Below are 18,702 nucleotides of genomic sequence, written 5' to 3' on the forward strand. Positions count from 1 at the left end.
TGCTAAATTGTTTAGGTGTATTTTGTTCTTTTTGCTGGAGAGAGAGGATCCAAGACTTCTATCACATTAAATGGTGTATCTGACCCTATGAAGGTGAAGAACCATTGCTCCAGGAGCCTTCATTATGATGGAGAATCTCTCTCCTGCTCTTCAAAAGCATCTCTAATTGTCTCATCAGGGAAACAACATAATACAGAATTCTTAAATAGGACAACCATCGGTGATTGTTGGGGTTCCTTTCTTTTACATTGTCTTCTGATTTGTTCTTAAATTTGTTTTCTTGACATAAAAACATGAGCCAAATATTGCTGTATTTAATTTTGGATTATTTCCCTTATTATTTTTTAAAAGTCTACCTTCAATAGTGCTTTACCGTGTGTCAAGTATTGTATACTTTGACTTGCTCTTTTAAAAGGAAATTTTAATACTTTGTAGGACTGCTGTGGAGATTAAATGAAGTAATCAAAACTTTTAGCATAGTGTGTAATAAATATTAGTTATCATAATGAAGACAATGACAGTGATAATAATAGTTGTTACTATTTAATAATCATTTATTACCTGCCAGCTACTGTCAAGCAACTTCAGGAAGTAGCTGCTCTTATCTCCATTTTATAGATGAGCAAACTGAGGTACAGACAGGGAACTTGCTCAAGGTCACAAAACTAGAAGTGGTAGAGCAGAATTGAGTCTCCAGTGATTTCAGAGCCTGGCCTCTTAACTGCTTCTGCTATGTCAGGAATTTGAAGGAGAACTGAGACCTAGAGAGGTGAGTAACACGTCTTGAGTTACACAGCCAGTACGCGCAGAGGCAAAGGAAGCAGAAGCCGCTGAGTCAGAAGGCACTCACCTGTGACCTTCGCATGCAGTCTTAGAATTTGTCGCCCTTATTGTGTGCCCAATGCTGTAATCTCTTTTTGAGTTTTTGAAGTTACTTTGTGTTCTGTGGCCGTATACTGAGTACCTGTGGGAAGGCTGCCTAGTGGTAGCACTTTTAGGAAAGTGACCTGAGATTTTAAACTGTACATATTGTATAAATAATATAATTAAAGTTAAGAATGTAAATACTTTATTTTTATTAACTCAATCTTTTCAGCACATACAAATTGTATTTCTGAAGAGGCACTTAATCCGTGAATAGGTAGAATTTGTCTGTTCTTTATGTGACAGTGATGTCTCACAATTTTGTTACCCCTAGTAAGAAAGAAAATCATAATTAAATGTAGTTATTGTCTCTGAGATACTCTTGCTTCTGAATCCTTCCATGTATAGTTTTAACCCTTTGGTGCAGTAGTCCTAAGCTTTTTTCATTAAATAAAAAGAAAGTTTTTAAAAAATAGTAGTATTAAAAGGCAAAATTATGAGCATATATTGCCAATATTTGTATACTTAATTATAAAATATATATATAGTATGGTATCCACATATTACATATGCCATAGAGAAAGAGATAGATATACTGGAAGTTATAATATTTTTTCTTGCTGTGGGTTGTTTGTGCTCCCCACTGTGCAGAGACATCCCCCACCACCACCATTTCCAAGGTGGCAGAATACTTAACTGTTTTGATGTGCTACCACTAGGTGGCAGTGGGCATCTTCACTGCCTTGCAATGTCCCTGCAGGTGCTGATTATCAGTTTAGCAGAGCTTTTCAAACTGTAACTATTAAAAAGGCACATTATGTAGAAGTAATGTATATTCCTGAAATGCAATGCAGTGTCTTCCTCACTAGTTCCTAATCCATACATCTTTTTTCTTTATTGATCAATCTCATCTTTTAGCTCAGATGCTTTTCCAAGGATTTGTTCTCAGCTTCATGACTGACATCTGAGGCCTCTGGGACACCTGTTTCTCAACTATTTTACGTTGGTTAGAGTTCTCAACTTTATATGTAATTAAGGGAAGGACTTCAATTAGTTCTTTTAGATTTAAAATTACTAGAAAAGCTGTCAGAATATTAAAAGACCTTTTCAATTGACAGTTGATAGTCAGAAGAAGGTCATTTGTCATTTGACTGTCTTTTGAAAAAATAGGGGAAAGATCCCCTCCATTATATATTTACTTAGTACATGTTCTTAGGATGAGTGTAATTTCATAAATGGAATAATTAAATTAAACTTTATTAGAAATGATTAATAATATCTCTGCTACCAAATCTTCCATAAACTTATTAAAAAATGACTCTGTGCCTTGAACAGGTTATCACATTTTTAGTGTGTCACTTTTGAAACAAATATTTGTTTGGACTTTAGAACACCATTTTAAACTTACTTTCTAACACCTTCAAACTCTAAAGTAAAGGAATACGGCCAACAGAAATAACCAGGTACCTAATCTGTTGAACATGCGAAAAACCCATTTTCTAAATTTTGAAAGTTATCAGTAAATATTTATTGAATGATGAACTGTTGGATCATAAACTCAGAGAACTAATAAATTGGTAAAGAATGATATATGATAACACTTGTAATTGTCAATCACTTTATGTTTTGACTTTTGTGTAAAAGGAACAATAGTTAATTGAAAGGATAGTGGACTAGGAACCGTGGTAACAGTTCACCTTTGCCTTAGTCGCTAATTGTGTGACTTGAGAGATCACCTTACTCTTCCTGCCCACAGTTTTCATCAAAAAAAAAAGATTTAGAAAAAAAACTAATTTCCCAGCTAATACTAATTTTCTATATATCTCTTATCATTTGGATTTTCCTCTATTGACTTAATAAAAAATGTTTTAGCCAGAATTAATGATATTGAAGTGTAATGACACTAAATACCAATGCAAAGACTTTATAAACTGCTTGGCAGATGAGTAACATTGTATTTATGCCTGATTTGGGGGTAAAGGTAGGAAGAAAATCGGTCTGACTAGTTTGAGTTAAATTTGGTTATTCATTCCACATACCACTTACACTTTGTTCCTGTCCTCTTCATCCTTGAAATTTCTTAAGAGATGGCTGAGATGTTTTCTCTAGTGAGTTACAAATCAGGCTTACAAGAACCTTAATGTTATTATTCCCCAGAAAGAATTTATTAGCTTGGGTAATTTAAACCATTAAGTTTGCTTTTATCCAATTGTAATTAGAACATACATAGTATAGTAGATTACTTTTATATAAATTAAAGCAGCATAGAAATATTTGTATTTGTTTTTTCCCTAAAAGCTAATTATAGTTGCTAATTTTCTTTTGTTATTTTTTTAGTGGTCTATCTGGTTGGTCTTTTATATTAGCTATTTGAATACCTATTTCAGGAAGGGTACTAGATACAAAGAGAGTACCTAACTCTGACAGTCCTAAGTCTGTCTAAAGTTAGTTCTTGAATTTTATTAAGTATGAAAATAAAAGAGTAAATAGTAATTTGCAGCATCTTTATGTGGATGGTGGTGCTGATATTGATTGGTAAGGATAAATTATATTAAGAAAGGAAAGAAAGAGAAGTAAAAACAGATCATTAGATATGTCTATGAAGGTATGCGTGTAACCTTCCATCAACCCTCTAACACTCAAATGCTGGATATTCTTAGTAGGTCCCTTAATTTTATGAAACTACTGTAAACACTGAAATCTGATATCTGAACAAATTGGAAAATCAAAGTCTTTATCTATTTAATAAACCATCTCTATTGCTTTAAGTAACCTTTAATTCTTGATCCAGTTATTTCCAGATTATTCCCTGACACTGTATCAGCTTTTAATGATTTTATTCATATTATTCACTACCTTCCATATTTTCCAAGAATTTCTTTATTTCTTGCCAATATGAACAACTTCCCATGGAATTTTGTATGAAATTACAAAAAGAACTTTTAGACATTTGCATTTATACTTACATATAAGTAAACTTTGACTGTTGAGGGAAAATAACTGAATTTTGATACTAAGAATACACATCTTTTCAAATTGCTTTTCTGATAAGGTGGCAGATGGCTTTCATAATTTTATTTTAGCTATATTTCATCTTTAATAGAGTTGAGAGAACAGTGGGTTATATATAAGTAAACATTTTTCTTTTAGATAACTTTAATGAATAGAGTACATTTGAGGTTTTCAGTACAGTTGAAGAATTAAAGTGAAATTAGTATTAAGTGATCATCTAATATACATTAGCCTATAATTTCTTGGGATTTCTGTTTGCTGTTCTGTAATTATTGGGGGGGTTCCCCAGGACCACCCCTGCAGCTGGTGATCCACTGGAAGGACTCAGGACCAAGCACATAGTGGTATTCATGGCAAATATGATTACAGTGAAGGGTAGGAAGCAAAATCAGCAAAGGGAAAGACACATGGGGTTAAGTCTGAGAGAAATCATACACAGGCTTCCCAGTCTTGCCCCTTTTGAGTCACAGTGGATGTGCCTAATTATAATGAATTATTACAATGTGTGAAATATTGCCTAAAGGAGAAGCTCATTGGAGATAGGTGCCCCAGGTTTATTGGGTGGGGGTGGCTAGACAGTAGGCATCCTTTGTCTAGCACATACTTAGATTCTAGACACCCAGAAGGAACAGGTGTTTGGCATAAACCACATTGTGTTAGCACAAACAGTTGAGGCACAATGAGCCCATCTTACCAGAGAATGAAGGGAACCCTCTCAAATCGTAGTTCCCAGATGCCAGCTAAAGGCCAGCTTTGCAAGCAGTTGTTTCTAAGAGTACCCATCTCAGGCCTGCTATGTTAGCTGTTTTTCTGCATGATAGGGATTGTATTTTATATAACATTTTGAAATTAGCATAAGCATCTCGGAAATTTGCTCTGATAGGTTTTGTCAGAGAATCATACATTAAAATGGAATCTCTATGGAACATGTGTTGCCCTTTAAATTTATAAGAATTTTTAAGTTGAATACATTTCATTCAGACTCTCATACTTTTAAGACCAAGAATATTTTTGTGAATTATAAAACAGATTTTATGCTCTATTTGTATCATTCCTGAAGATGTTGTTAATATCTGAAGCATTTTTGCTGTTGAACCTTGTGAAAGGTGAAAATGTTTTGGGGAAAATATTACTGGGTTTAAATATGTTAGTTTTGGTAAAAAGTAGTAGTAAAATGTGTACTTTTTTCCTCATGGACTAATAAAGTTGAATCAGGAAAGTAAGACTAGATTTCTTTCTTAGATTTAAAACAAAGTAAATGCTTCTTGTACATTTTTTTTTACTGTTTCATGTTATGTGATATATACCTTTTTACTGAGAGGCTATTATAGTCAGAATTTAAGAGACCAGATCAATTAGGTTTAAATTTCTGTTAAAAATTCATATTCCTCATGGGATTTAATGTTATAAGAATGTTAAGTTTGCTTTGAAATAATGCTGTCTATGTTAATGCATCCAAAAATTTATTTTAGGCTTTTGAAATTTAGGCTGTATTTTTTCCATTATTTAAAAATTACCATCCAAATTTAAAATGTAAATAATTTATAGTAATGAAGTGGTCCTACCTCAGAGAAAGATATTTAAATTATAAACTATAATTGTAAGAATTGTTATCTTAAATTATCTCTCTTTAATATTACTTCGACTTTATTTGCAGGTCCTAATCTACCCATGGCAACAGTTGACATAAAAAATCCAGAAATCACAACAAATAGATTTTATGGTCCACCAGTGAACAATATCTCCCATACCAAAGAAAAGAAAAAAGGAAAAACTAAAAAGAAGAGGATAACCAAGGCAGATATTGGAACACCAAGCAATTTCCAGTAAGACAGTTCTTTTGTTGTTCTGTTCTTTACTTTCAGTTTACTTATTGCTGCTCTTGATTTTTAACTTGTTAGAAATTTTTATTTTTAGGAGGACTCTTATTACTTTTACATTTACATATCTGTTTAGCTGTGGAGTTTTGTTTTGTTATTGCTCAGTAATTTTCTCTGAATCTTAACAGTTTATTTACTTTTCCAGCCATCAGAAAAGAAAAACAGAATTGCTTCTTCAACTAATTATTGTACATAAAAATGATTTCTCACTTTTCTCTATAAATGGTATTTGGAAATTGCCTGGAGGCATTGTCCTAGTTTGTTTGGGTGCTTAACCAAGTACCATAGACTAGATGGCTTATAACCAACTGAAATAGCTTATAACCAACTGAAATTTATTTCTCACAGTTCTGGAGTCTGGGAAGAGGCAGGCAAGATTTGATGTCTGGTGAAGTCCCACTTCAAGTTCATAGACAACCATCTCTGTGTCCTCCCCTTTTGGAAGAGGGCAAAGGAGCTTTCTGGATCCTCTTTCTTAAGGGCACTAATGTCATTCATTCTTAAAAGAATCTACCATCATGACCTAATTACCTCCCCAAATCCTCACCTCCAAATACCATCCCATTGGGGATTAGATTTTAACATAGGAACATTATGTGTAAGCAGATGTCAAACCTTTGGTGTTTTTTTAGCATAATTCAAGTATTCTTATATCATTTCACTTGCTCATTACAAAATTCCTGTCCTTTCATATGTGATGCTCATATTCTTATGCTAGTTTGATAGTTAAGAAGATGAATGCTCAGAAATATTATGCAAAAATGTTAATACTTAATTAGTATCAGAATCAGGACTAGAATCCTGATCTCCAAAATACTCATACAGTTTTTCTCTGAATGTCTTTAAGAACTGTTAATTCAGGCCAAAAATTCATTGGATGGATTAGATTTCATATATATTGTTTTAATGCCCTTTATGTATTTTCTTTTTCTTTCTCTCTTTTTTTTTTTCTGCCAACAACTTTAGGCACATTGGACATGTTGGTTGGGATCCAAATACTGGTTTTGACGTAAGTGTTTTCACAAGCCATAAACCTTTTTACTCTAAATATGTGGGAACATTATCGCTTTTCTTTAGATTTTTATTTTTAATTATTCATTTTTGTGAATTCTGATTTTATCTGAATGTGCTCAAATTTATGTACATATATCACTGAGCTTTGAAACCATAGTTTTGTTCTGTCATTCATGGCTAAGCCCCCAAAGACAAAGTTTTTGTACTCCTTGGCTTTATATACTATAATGTAAAATCCTTGTGTTTTGGAAGCCAAGAGAAGAAAATTATTTCTGCTAAATACTAAATAATCACTTCAGGAGAATATGTTCCAAATTACTGAAAAATACTATAATCAAAATAGTATAATCAAATTCTAATATCCAGTTGTTAAATTGTCTAGATCTTCTTCTATAACTCTTTTCGGCAGTTTCATCATTCATTAATTTATAGCACTGTGAGCAAGGTAGGTGAAATTGCTGCCAAAAATAATTGTTTATTTAGCATTTAATCTATTTTGGTTACCTAAGTAATATGTTATTCACATTTGATAGATAATCAGGGTTTGGAAAAGTTATTTTGAAGAGAAATGTTATTTCTGATTGGAATCAAGTCCTTTTGTTTTTTTTCTTATAACTACAGTGTTATAACTCCACAAAATTTATTGAATTCTTCTTTGGGTTGCGCACTGTGGGATGCTTAGGTTACAAGGAGGGCCTTGACCTAGAATTTTCAAATCGATTTACTTTTTTGTTTTATTTATGATTAAACATAAATCTTATTTATAACAAGGTGGAACAGGTGAGCATTAGAGATGTATGAATCATGAATGGGTTAATAAAAAAATGAATGAAATGTTCTTTCAAAGGCAGGGAACAAAAAAAATATGATTAAAATATAAAATCTATTATTCTTATCTGTTCTATTTTTTATAAGAAAGTCTAGTTAGCATATAAATAATACAACCATATTAAAAGTTTATAACCTTAAATGATTTCATAAGATAATTTCATAAAGGGCTCAGATAAGAATTTTAACATGCTTATTTTTTGAGCTGGATTTATAGTTAGTTACTTTATCTGTTGCAGTTGAATAATTTGGATCCAGAATTGAAGAATCTTTTTGATATGTGTGGAATCTCAGAGGCACAACTTAAAGACAGAGAAACATCAAAAGTTATATATGACTTTATTGAAAAAACAGGAGGTGTTGAAGCTGTTAAAAATGAACTGCGAAGGCAAGGTAACTTTTTTTTTTCTATTTAAGTGTTCTGTTTTTTCCTTTAAATCTTGAGGTGAATTTTATGGAAAACAGCTACACACGTTCATGTGAACTTTGCTTAATCAGATTCTATGAAGTTATGGATGAAGTAATTTGGCCAAGGGTACTATGTTCAACATTCTTCTGGTATAACTAAAAAATTTGACAAGGTTTGCTTATTATTAAAATGTCTTATATTAAATTCATGAAAATCCATTAAAAAACTTTCTGGCTGTTCTACTTTAGAAATAAGTACTATAGCTGCTGATACATTACTTAATGAGTCTTAGAAATCACCATTAAACTTGGTTTTATTACAATTCAGAAGAAATAATTTAAATACAGTCACTATCTAGTCAATAATACATAAGCATTTTCAGAATATAAGTAATGAAAATCTATTTTGAAATACAAATATTTTTTTCTTGGATAAAGTACAAAATTTGTCATTTGGTACCTGACATCACAAACACTTTGCAAGCTTTGAAGATGTGATATTTTACTTAAGGGATCTTGTATTTTAGTTGTATCTTAATTATCATAATAAAAAGCAAATACAGTAACTTGAAATTTGCCAGTATGTCATCTCCTTGCCACCTTATCCATTTGGGCTGCTTTTCTTCCTAGTTTTTGTATACTCATAATAGATATTACAGCAAAGCAAAAACTCCAGTTAGTCAAAGCATTCTTCTGAAGAACTTAACTGTCCTTGTAAAGTAGGTATTTGACTTACCTCTATCTTTTTTACTGCTGATGTTAATTTGATCTTTCATTCTTCATTGATTGATTCACTCATTGGTAAACATTATTATGTTAGCACTGAGGTCTCTACTCAGGATATTTAGATGCGGAGATAAGGTTTCTCTCCTCAGAAATCTAGTCTAGTGTGGAAATATATAAACAAGTGTATGGTCATAACTGCTGTTGCAGAAACATAGTGCCAATTCCACTGAAACTAGTATGATGCTAATTTATCTTGTGAAAAAATTACATTTCCAAGTTCGTATTTTGAATCAAAACATGTTGGATACACCACCATTGTTTTTCAATGTTCCCAGAGTAAATCATCACAGTTACTGTTAGTGTGCAGATGACGGGTGGTCTTGAGGACCCTAATGCGTTCCTTGACACTCTCTTTCTCCACTGTTACTCCCCACCTTCACCTTGTACTACCAAATGATGCTCAGGGGCTCTCTGAGCTCTCTGAATTTATAAGTTAATGAATTACTCTTGGCATTTATTAGGTCATCCACATGGATGCCCTGTCACCTGAGTACATGTAGCTAAGAGTTGATTATTTAATTAGATTGGGGGTTTTTTGTTTTTGTTCTTTTATATTCATTTTATTATCATTAATCTACAATTACATGAAGAACATTATGGTTACTAGACTCCCCCCTTCACCGTCCCCCCAACACAAACCCCATTACAGTCACTCTCCATCAGCCTAGTAAGATGCTGTTGACTCACTACTTGTCTTCTCTGTGTTGCACAGCCCTCCCTATGCCCCCCCCCACATTATACATGCTAATTGTAAGGCCCCCTTTCTTTTTCCATGCCCTTATCCCTCCCTTCCCACCCCTCCTGCCCAGTCCTTTTCCCTTTGGTAACCATTAGTCCATTCTTGAGTTCTGTGATTCTGCTGCTGTTTTGTTCCTTCAGTTTTTCTTTGTTCTTATACTCCATGTATGAGTGAAATCATTTGGTACTTGCCTTTCTCCTCCTGGCTTATTTCACTGAGCATAATACCCTCTAGCTCCATCCATGTTGTTGCAAATGGTAGGATTTGTTTTCTTCTTATGGCTGAATAATATTCCATTGTGTATATGTACCACATTTTCTTTATCCATTCATTGACTGATGGACACTTAGGTTGCTTCCATTTCTTGACTATTGTAAATAGTGCTACGATAAACATAGGGGTACATATGTATTTTTCTAACTGGGCTACTGCATTCTTAGGGTAAATTCCTAGGAGTGGAATTCCTGGGTCAAATAGTAAGTCTATTTTGAGCCTTTTGAGGGACCTCCATACTGCTTTCCACAATGGTTGAACTAATTTGCATTCCCACCAGCAGTGTAGGAGGGTTCCCCTTTCTCCACAACCTCGCCAACATTTGTTGTTGTCTGTCTTTTGGATGGTGGTGATCCTTACTGGTGTGAGGTGATATCTCATTATGGTTTTAATTTGCATTTCTCTGATGACAAGTGTTGTGAAGCATCTTTTCATGTGTCTGTGGGCCATCTGAATTTCTTCTTTGGAGAACCGTCTGTTCAGCTCCTCTGCCCATTTTTTAATTGCATGATTTGCTTTTTGTTTGTTGAAGTGCGTGAGCTCTTCATATATTTTGGATGTCAACCCTTTATCAGATCTGTCATTTATGAATATATTCTCCCATACTATAGGGTACTTTTTGTTCTATTGATGGTGTCCTTTGCTGTACAGAAGCTTTTCAGCTTGATATAGTCCCACTTGTTCATTTTTGCTTTTGTTTCCCTTGCCCTGGGAGATATGTTCATGAAGAAGTTGCTCATGTTTATGTCCAAGAGATTTTTGCCTGTTTTTTTCTAAGAGTTTTATGGTTTCATGACTTACATTCAAGTCTTTGATCCATTTTGAATTTACTTTTGTGTATGGGGTTAGACAGTGATCCAGTTTCATTCTCTTACATGTAGCTGTCCAGTTTTGCCAGCACCATCTGTTGAAGAGACTCTCATTTCCCCATTGTATGTCCATGGCTCCTGTATCATATGTTAATTGACCATAAATGTTTAGGTTAATATCTGGGGTCTCTATACTGTTCCACTGGTCTGTGGCTCCGTTCTTGTGCTTGTACCAAACTGTCTTGATAACTGTGGCTTTGTAGTAGAGCTTGAATTTGGGGAGTGAGATCCTCCCCACTTTATTCTTCCTTCTCAGGATTGCTTTGGCTATTCGGGGTCTTTGGTATTTACATATGAATTTTTGAACTATTTGTTCTAGTTCATTGAAGAATGTTGGTAATTTGATAGGGATTGCATCAAATCTGTATATTGCTTTGGGCAGGATGGCCATTTTGACTATATTAATTCTTCCTAGCCAAGAGCATGGGATGACTTTCCATTTGTTAGTATCCTCTTTAATTTCTCTTAAGAGTGTCTTACAGTTTTCAGAGTACAGGTCTTTCACTTCCTTGGTAAGGTTTATTCCTAAGTATTTTATTCTTTTTCATGCATTTGTGAATGGAATTGTTTACCTGATTTCTCTTTCTATTGGTTCATTGTTAGTGTATAGGAAAGCCACAGATTTCTGTATGTTAATTTTGTATCCTGCAACTTTGCTGTATTCTGATATCAGTTCTAGTAGTTTTGGAGTGGAGTCTTTAGGTTTTTTATGTACAATATCATGTCATCTGCAAACAGTGACAGTTTAACTTCTTCTTTACCAATCTGGATTCCTTGTATTTCTTTGTTTTGTCTGATTGCCGTGGCAAGGACCTCCAGTACTATGTTGAATAACAGTGGGGAGAGTGGGCATTGCGGTCTTGTTCCTGATCACAGAGGAAAAGCTTTCAGCCTCTTGCTGTTCAGTATGATGTTGGCTGTGGGTTTATCATATATGGCCTTTATTATGTTGAGGTAACCGCCCTCTATACACATTTTGCTGAGAGTTTTTATCATGAATGGATGTTGAATTTTGTCGAATGCTTTTTCAGCATCTATGGAGATGATCATGTGGTTTTTGTCCTTCTTTTTGTTGATGTGGTGGATGATGTTGATGGATTTTCGAATGTTGTACCATCCTTCCATCCCTGGGATGAATCCCACTTGGTCATGGTGTACTATCCTTTTGATCTATTTTTGAATTCGGTTTACTAATATTTTGTTGAGTATTTTTGCATCTACATTCATCAGGGATATTGGTCTGTAATTTTCATTTTTGGTGGGGCCTTTGCCTGGTTTTGGTATTAGGGTGATGTTGGCTTTATAGAATGAGTTTGGGAGTATTCCCTCCTCTTCTATTTTTTGGAAAACTTTAAGGAGAATGGGTATTATGTCTTCTCTGTATGTCTGATAAAATTCCGAGGTAAATCCATCTGGCCCGAGGGTTTTGTTCTTGGGTAGTTTTTTGATTACTGCTTCAATTTCTTTGCTGGTAATTGGTTTGTTTAGATTTTGTGTTTTTTTCTTGGTCATTCTTGGAAGTTTATATTTTTCTAGGAAGTTGTCCATTTCTTCTAGGTTTTCCACCTTCTTAGCATATAAGTTTTCATAGTAGTCTCTAATAATTATTTGTATTTCTGTTGGGTCTGTTATGATTTTTCCTTTCTCATTTCTGATTCTGTTGATGTGTGTTGATTCTCTTTTTCTCCTAATAAGTCTGGCTAGAGGCTTATCTATTTTGTTTATTTTCTCAAAGAACCAGCTCTTGGTTTCATTTATTTTTTCTGTTTTTTTATTCTTTTCAATTTTATTTATTTCCTCTCTCATCTTTATTATGTCCCTCCTTCTGCTGACTTTAGGCCTCATTTGTTCTTCTTTTTCCAATTTTGATAATTGTGATGTTAGACTATTCATTTGGGTTTGTTCTTCCTTCTTTAAATATGCTTGGGTTGCTATATACTTTCCTCTTACGACTACTTTCCCTGCGTCCCACAGAAGTTGGGGCTTTGTGTTGTGGTTGTCATTTATTTCCATGTATTGCTGGATCTCCATTTTAATTTGGTCATTGATCCATTGACTATCTAGGAGCATGTTGTTAAGCCTCCATATGTTGTGAGCCTTTTTGCTTTCTTTGTACAATTTATTTCTAGTTTTATAATTGTGTGTTCTCAAAAGTTGGTTGGTAGAATTTCAGTCTTTTTGAATTTACTGAGGCTCTTTTTGTGGCCTAGTATGTGGTCTTTTCTGGAGAATGTTCCATGTGCACTTGAAGGATGTGTATCCTGTTGCTTTTGGGTGTAGAGTTCTATAGATGTCTATTAGGTCCATCTGTTCTAGTGTGTTGTTCAGTGTCTCTGTGTCCTTACTTATTTTCGTCTGGTGGATCTGTCCTTTGGAGTGAATGGTGTGTTGAAGTCTCCCAAAATGAATGTATTGCATTCTGTTTCCTCCTTTAGTTCTGTTAGTATTTGTTTCACATATTCTGGTGCTCCTGTGTAGGGTGTATATATATTTATAATGGTTATATCCTCTTGTTGGACTGAGCCCTTTATCATTATGTAATGTTCTTTTTTATCTCTTGTTACTTTCTTTGTTTTGAAGTCCATTTTGTCTGATACTAGTACTGCAACACCTGCTTTTTTCTCCCTATTGTTTGCATGAAATATCTTTTTCCATACCTTGACTTTTAGTCTGTGCATGTCTTTGGGTTTGAGGTGAGTCTCTTGTAAGCAGCATATAGATGGGTCTTGTTTTTTTATCCATTCAGTGACTCTATGTCTTTTGATTGGTGCATTCAGTCCATTTACATTTAGGGTGATTCTCGATAGTATGTACTTATTGCCATTTCAGGCTTTAGATTTGTGGTTACCAGAGGTTCCAGGTTACTTTCCTTACTATCTAAGAGTCTAACTTAACTCACTTAGTATGCTGTTACAAACACAAACTAAAGATTCTTTTCTATTTCTCCTCCTTTTTCTTCCTCCTTCATTCTTTATATATTAGGTATCAAATTCTGTACCTTTTGTCTATCCCTTGATTGACTTTGGGGACAGTTAATTTAATTTGCATTTGCTTCGTAATTGGCTGTTCTACTTTCTTTACTGTGGTTTTATTACCTCTGGTGACAGCTATTCAACCTTAGGAACACTTCCCTCTACAGCTGTCCCTCCAAAATAGACTGTAGAGATGGTTTGTGGGAGGTAAATTCTCTCAGCTTTTGCTTATCTGGAAATTGTTTAATCCCTCCTTCAAATTTAAATGATAATCTTGCCGGATAAAGTCATCTTGGTTCCAGGCCCTTCTGCTTCATGGCATTAAATACATCATGCCACTTCCTTCTGGCCTGTAAGGTTTCTGCTGAGAAGTGTGATGTTAGCCTGATGGGTCTCCTTTGTATGTGATCTTATTTCTGTCTCTGGCTGCTTTTAACAGTCTGTCCTTATCCTTGACCTTTCCCATTTTAATTACTATGTGTCTTGGTGTTGTCTTCCTTGGGTCCCTTGTGTTGGGGGATCTGTGGATCTCCATGTCCTGAGAGACTATCTCCTTCCGCAGGCTGGGGAAGTTTTCAGCAACTAACTCCTCAGAGACACTTTCTATCCCTTTCTCTCTCTTCTTCTTCTTCTGGTATTCCTATAATGCGAGTATTGTTCCGCTTGGATTGGTCACACAGTTCTCTCAATATTCTTTCATTCTTAGAGATTCTTTTTTCTCTCTGTGCCTCCGCTTCTTTGTATTCTCCTTCTCTAGTTTCTATTTCATTTTTTGTCCCCTCCACCGCATCCAGCCTGCTTTTAGTATCCTCCATTGTGCTCTTCAACAATCGGATCTCCGACCTGAATTCATTCCTATGTTCTTGGATGTTCTTCCGTACCTCCATTAGAATGCTGATTATTTTTATTTGGAACTCCCTTTCAGGAATAGTCACAAGGTCCATATCATTTAAATCTTCCTTGGGAGTTGTATTAATAATTTTACTCTGGTCAAGGTTCCTTTGGCCTTTCATGTTTGTATATGGCGCCCTCTAGTGTCCAGATGCTCTATTCTGGAGCTGCTCTGCGCCTGAAGCAATGTCGGGGGGTCGCAGGGGAGCGGTACTGGTGCCTCGGGGGACGAAAGAGCTGTTCCCCGCCTCCCGGGTGCTGTGCCTATCTCCACTGCCTGAGCCAGTGGGCCAGTCACACGGGTGTAAGTTTTTGTCCCAGAGCAGCTGGATATGGATCCCTGCTTTCCACAAGCGGCCAGAATCCCAGTCTCCCCAGGAACTCCACCTGTATCAACTTTCCAACCCAGTAGTCATGCAAGTCTCATGAAAGCACCATGAAATGTAGGTTTGTGCTCCCCGAGCAGATCTCCAGAGCTAGGTATTCAGCAGTCCCAGGCCTCCACTCCCTCCCTGCTCTGTTTCTCTTCCTCCTGCAGTGAGCTTGGGTGGTGGAAGGGCTCGGGTCCCGCGGAGCTGCTGCTCTGTTACCTTACCCCGTTCACTGAGGTCTGCTCTTTTCTCCAGGTGTGTGCAGTCTGACGCCATCCTCTTTCCTGTTGCTCTCTCACGATTAGTTGTGCCAACTATATTTTCTAATTGTATCCAGTTTTAGGAGGAAGCCCCTGTCTCTCCTCTCACACCGCCATCTTTAATCCAATCCTTGAAAGCCTTCTCTGGGTTTGTTTTTTAACTTTATTATTAGTGCTTTTTTATTCTAGTTGTTTTAAAAACATCAAATTAGACAAGGTCCCTCCCCAATTGAATTACCTATAACAGACAAAAATACATAGGCATTAAAAAAACATACTTTGGAAACAAAGTTAAATTCTTATACTCAAGAATCTAACTCCCAGCTTGGAACCTTTTATATACTAAAGAATGATTTTATAAAAGGTAAGTTTTTTTAGAGGAGGAGTAAGAAAACAAGTTAATGATTTTTAAGGAAATGTTTTCTAGGCAAGAATATAATATGTTAAGAAGTGTGAAAAAAAATTAGAAGTTTATGAAGTCTTTAAAATATGTTTTGTAAAACCTACAAAATCAAATCTCTTGAATCTCATTTTGTGAAAGCATGTAATCAGGTTTATAAAATATAGTAGAATTGGGATTTCTGATATGTCTTTTTCTGTGTGTCTGTGCAATTACTCCAAGTCCATTAACTCATCATAATCTGCTCTGTAGGTCCACCACAGTGGAGTGGTATGTATGTGGGGTGTTGTTTGACCTGATGACCTAAATCTTGCATGCTTGATGTGTTTGTTTTCAGACAAAGTAACAAGTAACTGCCTCCAGATCTAACATCCAGTAACGTTTTCTGCCCTGTATTATACCAATGTTTGGGCATATAGATACTAAAGTAAAAGGAAAATTTATTTCTGTGTGAGTTAGAGCTCCTATTTCATCTGTAATTTAGATAATTTGAAATCCTCTGGATTATTAAAAACAACTCAACCCACAGCACCACTGTTGTTTTTATTATTATTTATTATACATTTTTTTAGTGATTGCTTTTCATACTTGACATTTCATTAGCCTATATTTACATTGATTTTGGGGCAATGAGGAGGACTAAATGTAAGCATGTAAATGTAAATAAAAATGCCTTCTTAGGGATCTGTCAGTATTCCCATAAATTTAAATTTGTGTTGAATAACATTTTTCGATTTGTTTTATCTTGATGAGAGTGTATGGGAACAGCTCTTTAATGTTCCCTGAATTTTATAATATTGTATTTCTTTTCAGTACTGGTTTGTATGTCTTTAATTGATAGTATTTTCTTATTTTATAATTATTTTAAAATTTATGCTTATAATTATTTCATAATTTCTATTTATAATTCCAGATAAAAATTGAATACCTAGAGCAATATCTACCAATTACTCTTAATATTGATCTGAAGTAATAATTATCTTTAGGTATATCAGCTTTTCTCTATAGTGTACCATCAAGACAAGGTTTTCTCTATAAGCATCAGGCTTTCTTCCTTTTTAACTAAGTTTTGTTAGTAAGTTTTTGTTACAACTTTTGTTTCATGTATTTCACTTTATTTCTATTTTAAAGATCTAAGAAATACTAGTTATTCTGATTCTGTTGTTTGTGATCACTCTGCGAGTTTTGAAAATCTGTAGGCTATCCAACTTCCTCACAGTAGTGTCTTGTGTCTGCTTATCAGATGCTTTTGTGCATGTGAACCTAACTAACATGTTATCTCTCCTTTCTTCTCCCGTCTTAACTCTTTAATAACATTTTTACCTTGGGATATGGCATGTCTTTTGCATATTTCCCTTCTTATGTAGATATAATACAGACTATAAAAATAGGAAGTTGGTAATAAGTGTTTTCTTTACAAAAATATAGAAACATTTCCAGTCATTTTTCAAAAGAATAGAAATGCTAAATTTCTGCTGTACTGAAACTGGATGCAAATGTAGTTCTTTCACTATAAAATAAAGGTTTTCCTTTTCCCTGAGCAATGCTTTACTGTCTATCTAAGTGGATATTAGCTGGGCCCCAAATTATTCCAATAAGTATACTTACTACAAGTTCAAACGAACTTCAATTCTTTCTACTGAAATAATACATCATTTTGCACATTGAAGATTTTGGATTCAGAGTCCTCAGTGAAACCACAAGAAAGGACTGACTATACTATCTTTTGTAGTAGAATAGATGGGTCCTTTTTTTCTTGATTAACAAACAACTAAATCATAAATATGCCAGTTTAGACAAATACCATCAGTATTTGAAATATACCTAAAACTGCTTAAAATGGAGTTTTTGTTTCTGCTTGAAGAATTTGATGTACTGTCTTATTCAAGGGAGCATATGTAATACATATACCCCATGCCCTCTTATTAGAAAATTATGAGTATGTTAGAAAAGGATTTTGCTTTTAGTAAGTTTAAGTTTCCTTGCTTTGGATCCAGTAAGAAAATTGAGCAAACCTTACCTCCAACACCATATCTCCAATATGCCTTTTGTATAAATCGTGGGAGCTTCCCTCTGTGATAGCCTACATCTAAGTAGGATAACTATTGTGTTTGCAGCCATATATTATTTCCAGCTTTAAAAGTTCCTGTGCCAGGAGACAATACCCTAATGCATATTGACCTTTCTGCATATTTTACCTAATGTTTATGATTATATTTGATAGTGTATTTTATAGCATGTTTCTCATGATTGTCCCAAATGAAATTAGAAGATACTGTTTTATTTCCTTTGAAATGTGGGAATTCTTTTCCCTTTCTCTTATCATTGCATTATTAAGCATCTAAGACTGTTAACTATAATTAAGGTAGATATTTGTATTTGTATAGACTAGAAATATATCCATCAATAATATATTATCGGTTGTATCAGTAAATACCAATAACTGTTAGGGATTCTAGGATTTTTAGTTAATTTTTCTATTCAGTTTGAATGGGAAAATGAAGTTCATTATTACATAAATATGTGTATACTGTTGGTAGAACCATGCCTCTGGAAATATAATACATATGTACTTTGAATTTGTTGCTCTGTTATATCTTAAGTTTTCACATAAGTAGAAAAGAATATCATTACTCAGATATTGAATGTCATTAGTCAGCATCATTATTACCAGAAGAATGTTAATACTTTATTAGTTTAGTTTAATTTTAAAATATGTAGAAATTACCTTTTATTTTGTTAATAGTAAGTTCACATTTCCTGAATAAGTAGTTGAACATTTCATCTGAGCAACCAACTTCCCTTAATGCCATCACTAGAATGCTGAGCATCTTTTACAAATACAGGATATTATATATTGTTGCATATTACATATTATATAATATTATAGATACTCTATATATGCAGAAAATAAAGGACTTTATAAGGTACAAATGTAAGTTTGGTTATGAAGGTTTACATTTTAAAAGAAAAAATATTAAGGTTTAGCTCAGATTAACTTAAATATATTTTAAAGGGTTATGCTACATTGGTTTTATTCTGAATGTGAATTAATTTCATAAAACAACTAAATAGACTTGATTCTTTAAAGGAAAGTACCCATTAATTTTTATTAAAATGGAAAGTAATGCTCAT

General features: G+C 34.2%; 1 protein-coding gene across 4 annotated transcripts in view; it reads left to right on the forward strand.

Annotated features, from left to right (window-relative positions):
- Positions 1–18,702, forward strand: part of WASL (WASP like actin nucleation promoting factor) — a 67,978-nt gene that overhangs the window by 41,143 nt on the left and 8,133 nt on the right. For 3 of the 4 annotated variants that reach the window (XM_073238495.1, XM_073238496.1, XM_073238497.1), the window contains 4 exons: positions 5,534–5,702; positions 6,723–6,765; positions 7,838–7,991; positions 15,820–15,837. In XM_073238495.1, the coding sequence (XP_073094596.1) occupies positions 5,534–5,702; positions 6,723–6,765; positions 7,838–7,991; positions 15,820–15,837 (384 nt within the window). The remainder of the gene's footprint in view (positions 1–5,533; positions 5,703–6,722; positions 6,766–7,837; positions 7,992–15,819; positions 15,838–18,702) is intronic. The other variant, XM_037023444.2, reaches the window with a different exon arrangement.

The sequence above is a fragment of the Manis javanica genome, chromosome 6 (assembly GCF_040802235.1).
Source record: "Manis javanica isolate MJ-LG chromosome 6, MJ_LKY, whole genome shotgun sequence".
In the NCBI taxonomy this organism is placed as follows: Eukaryota; Metazoa; Chordata; class Mammalia; order Pholidota; family Manidae; genus Manis; species Manis javanica.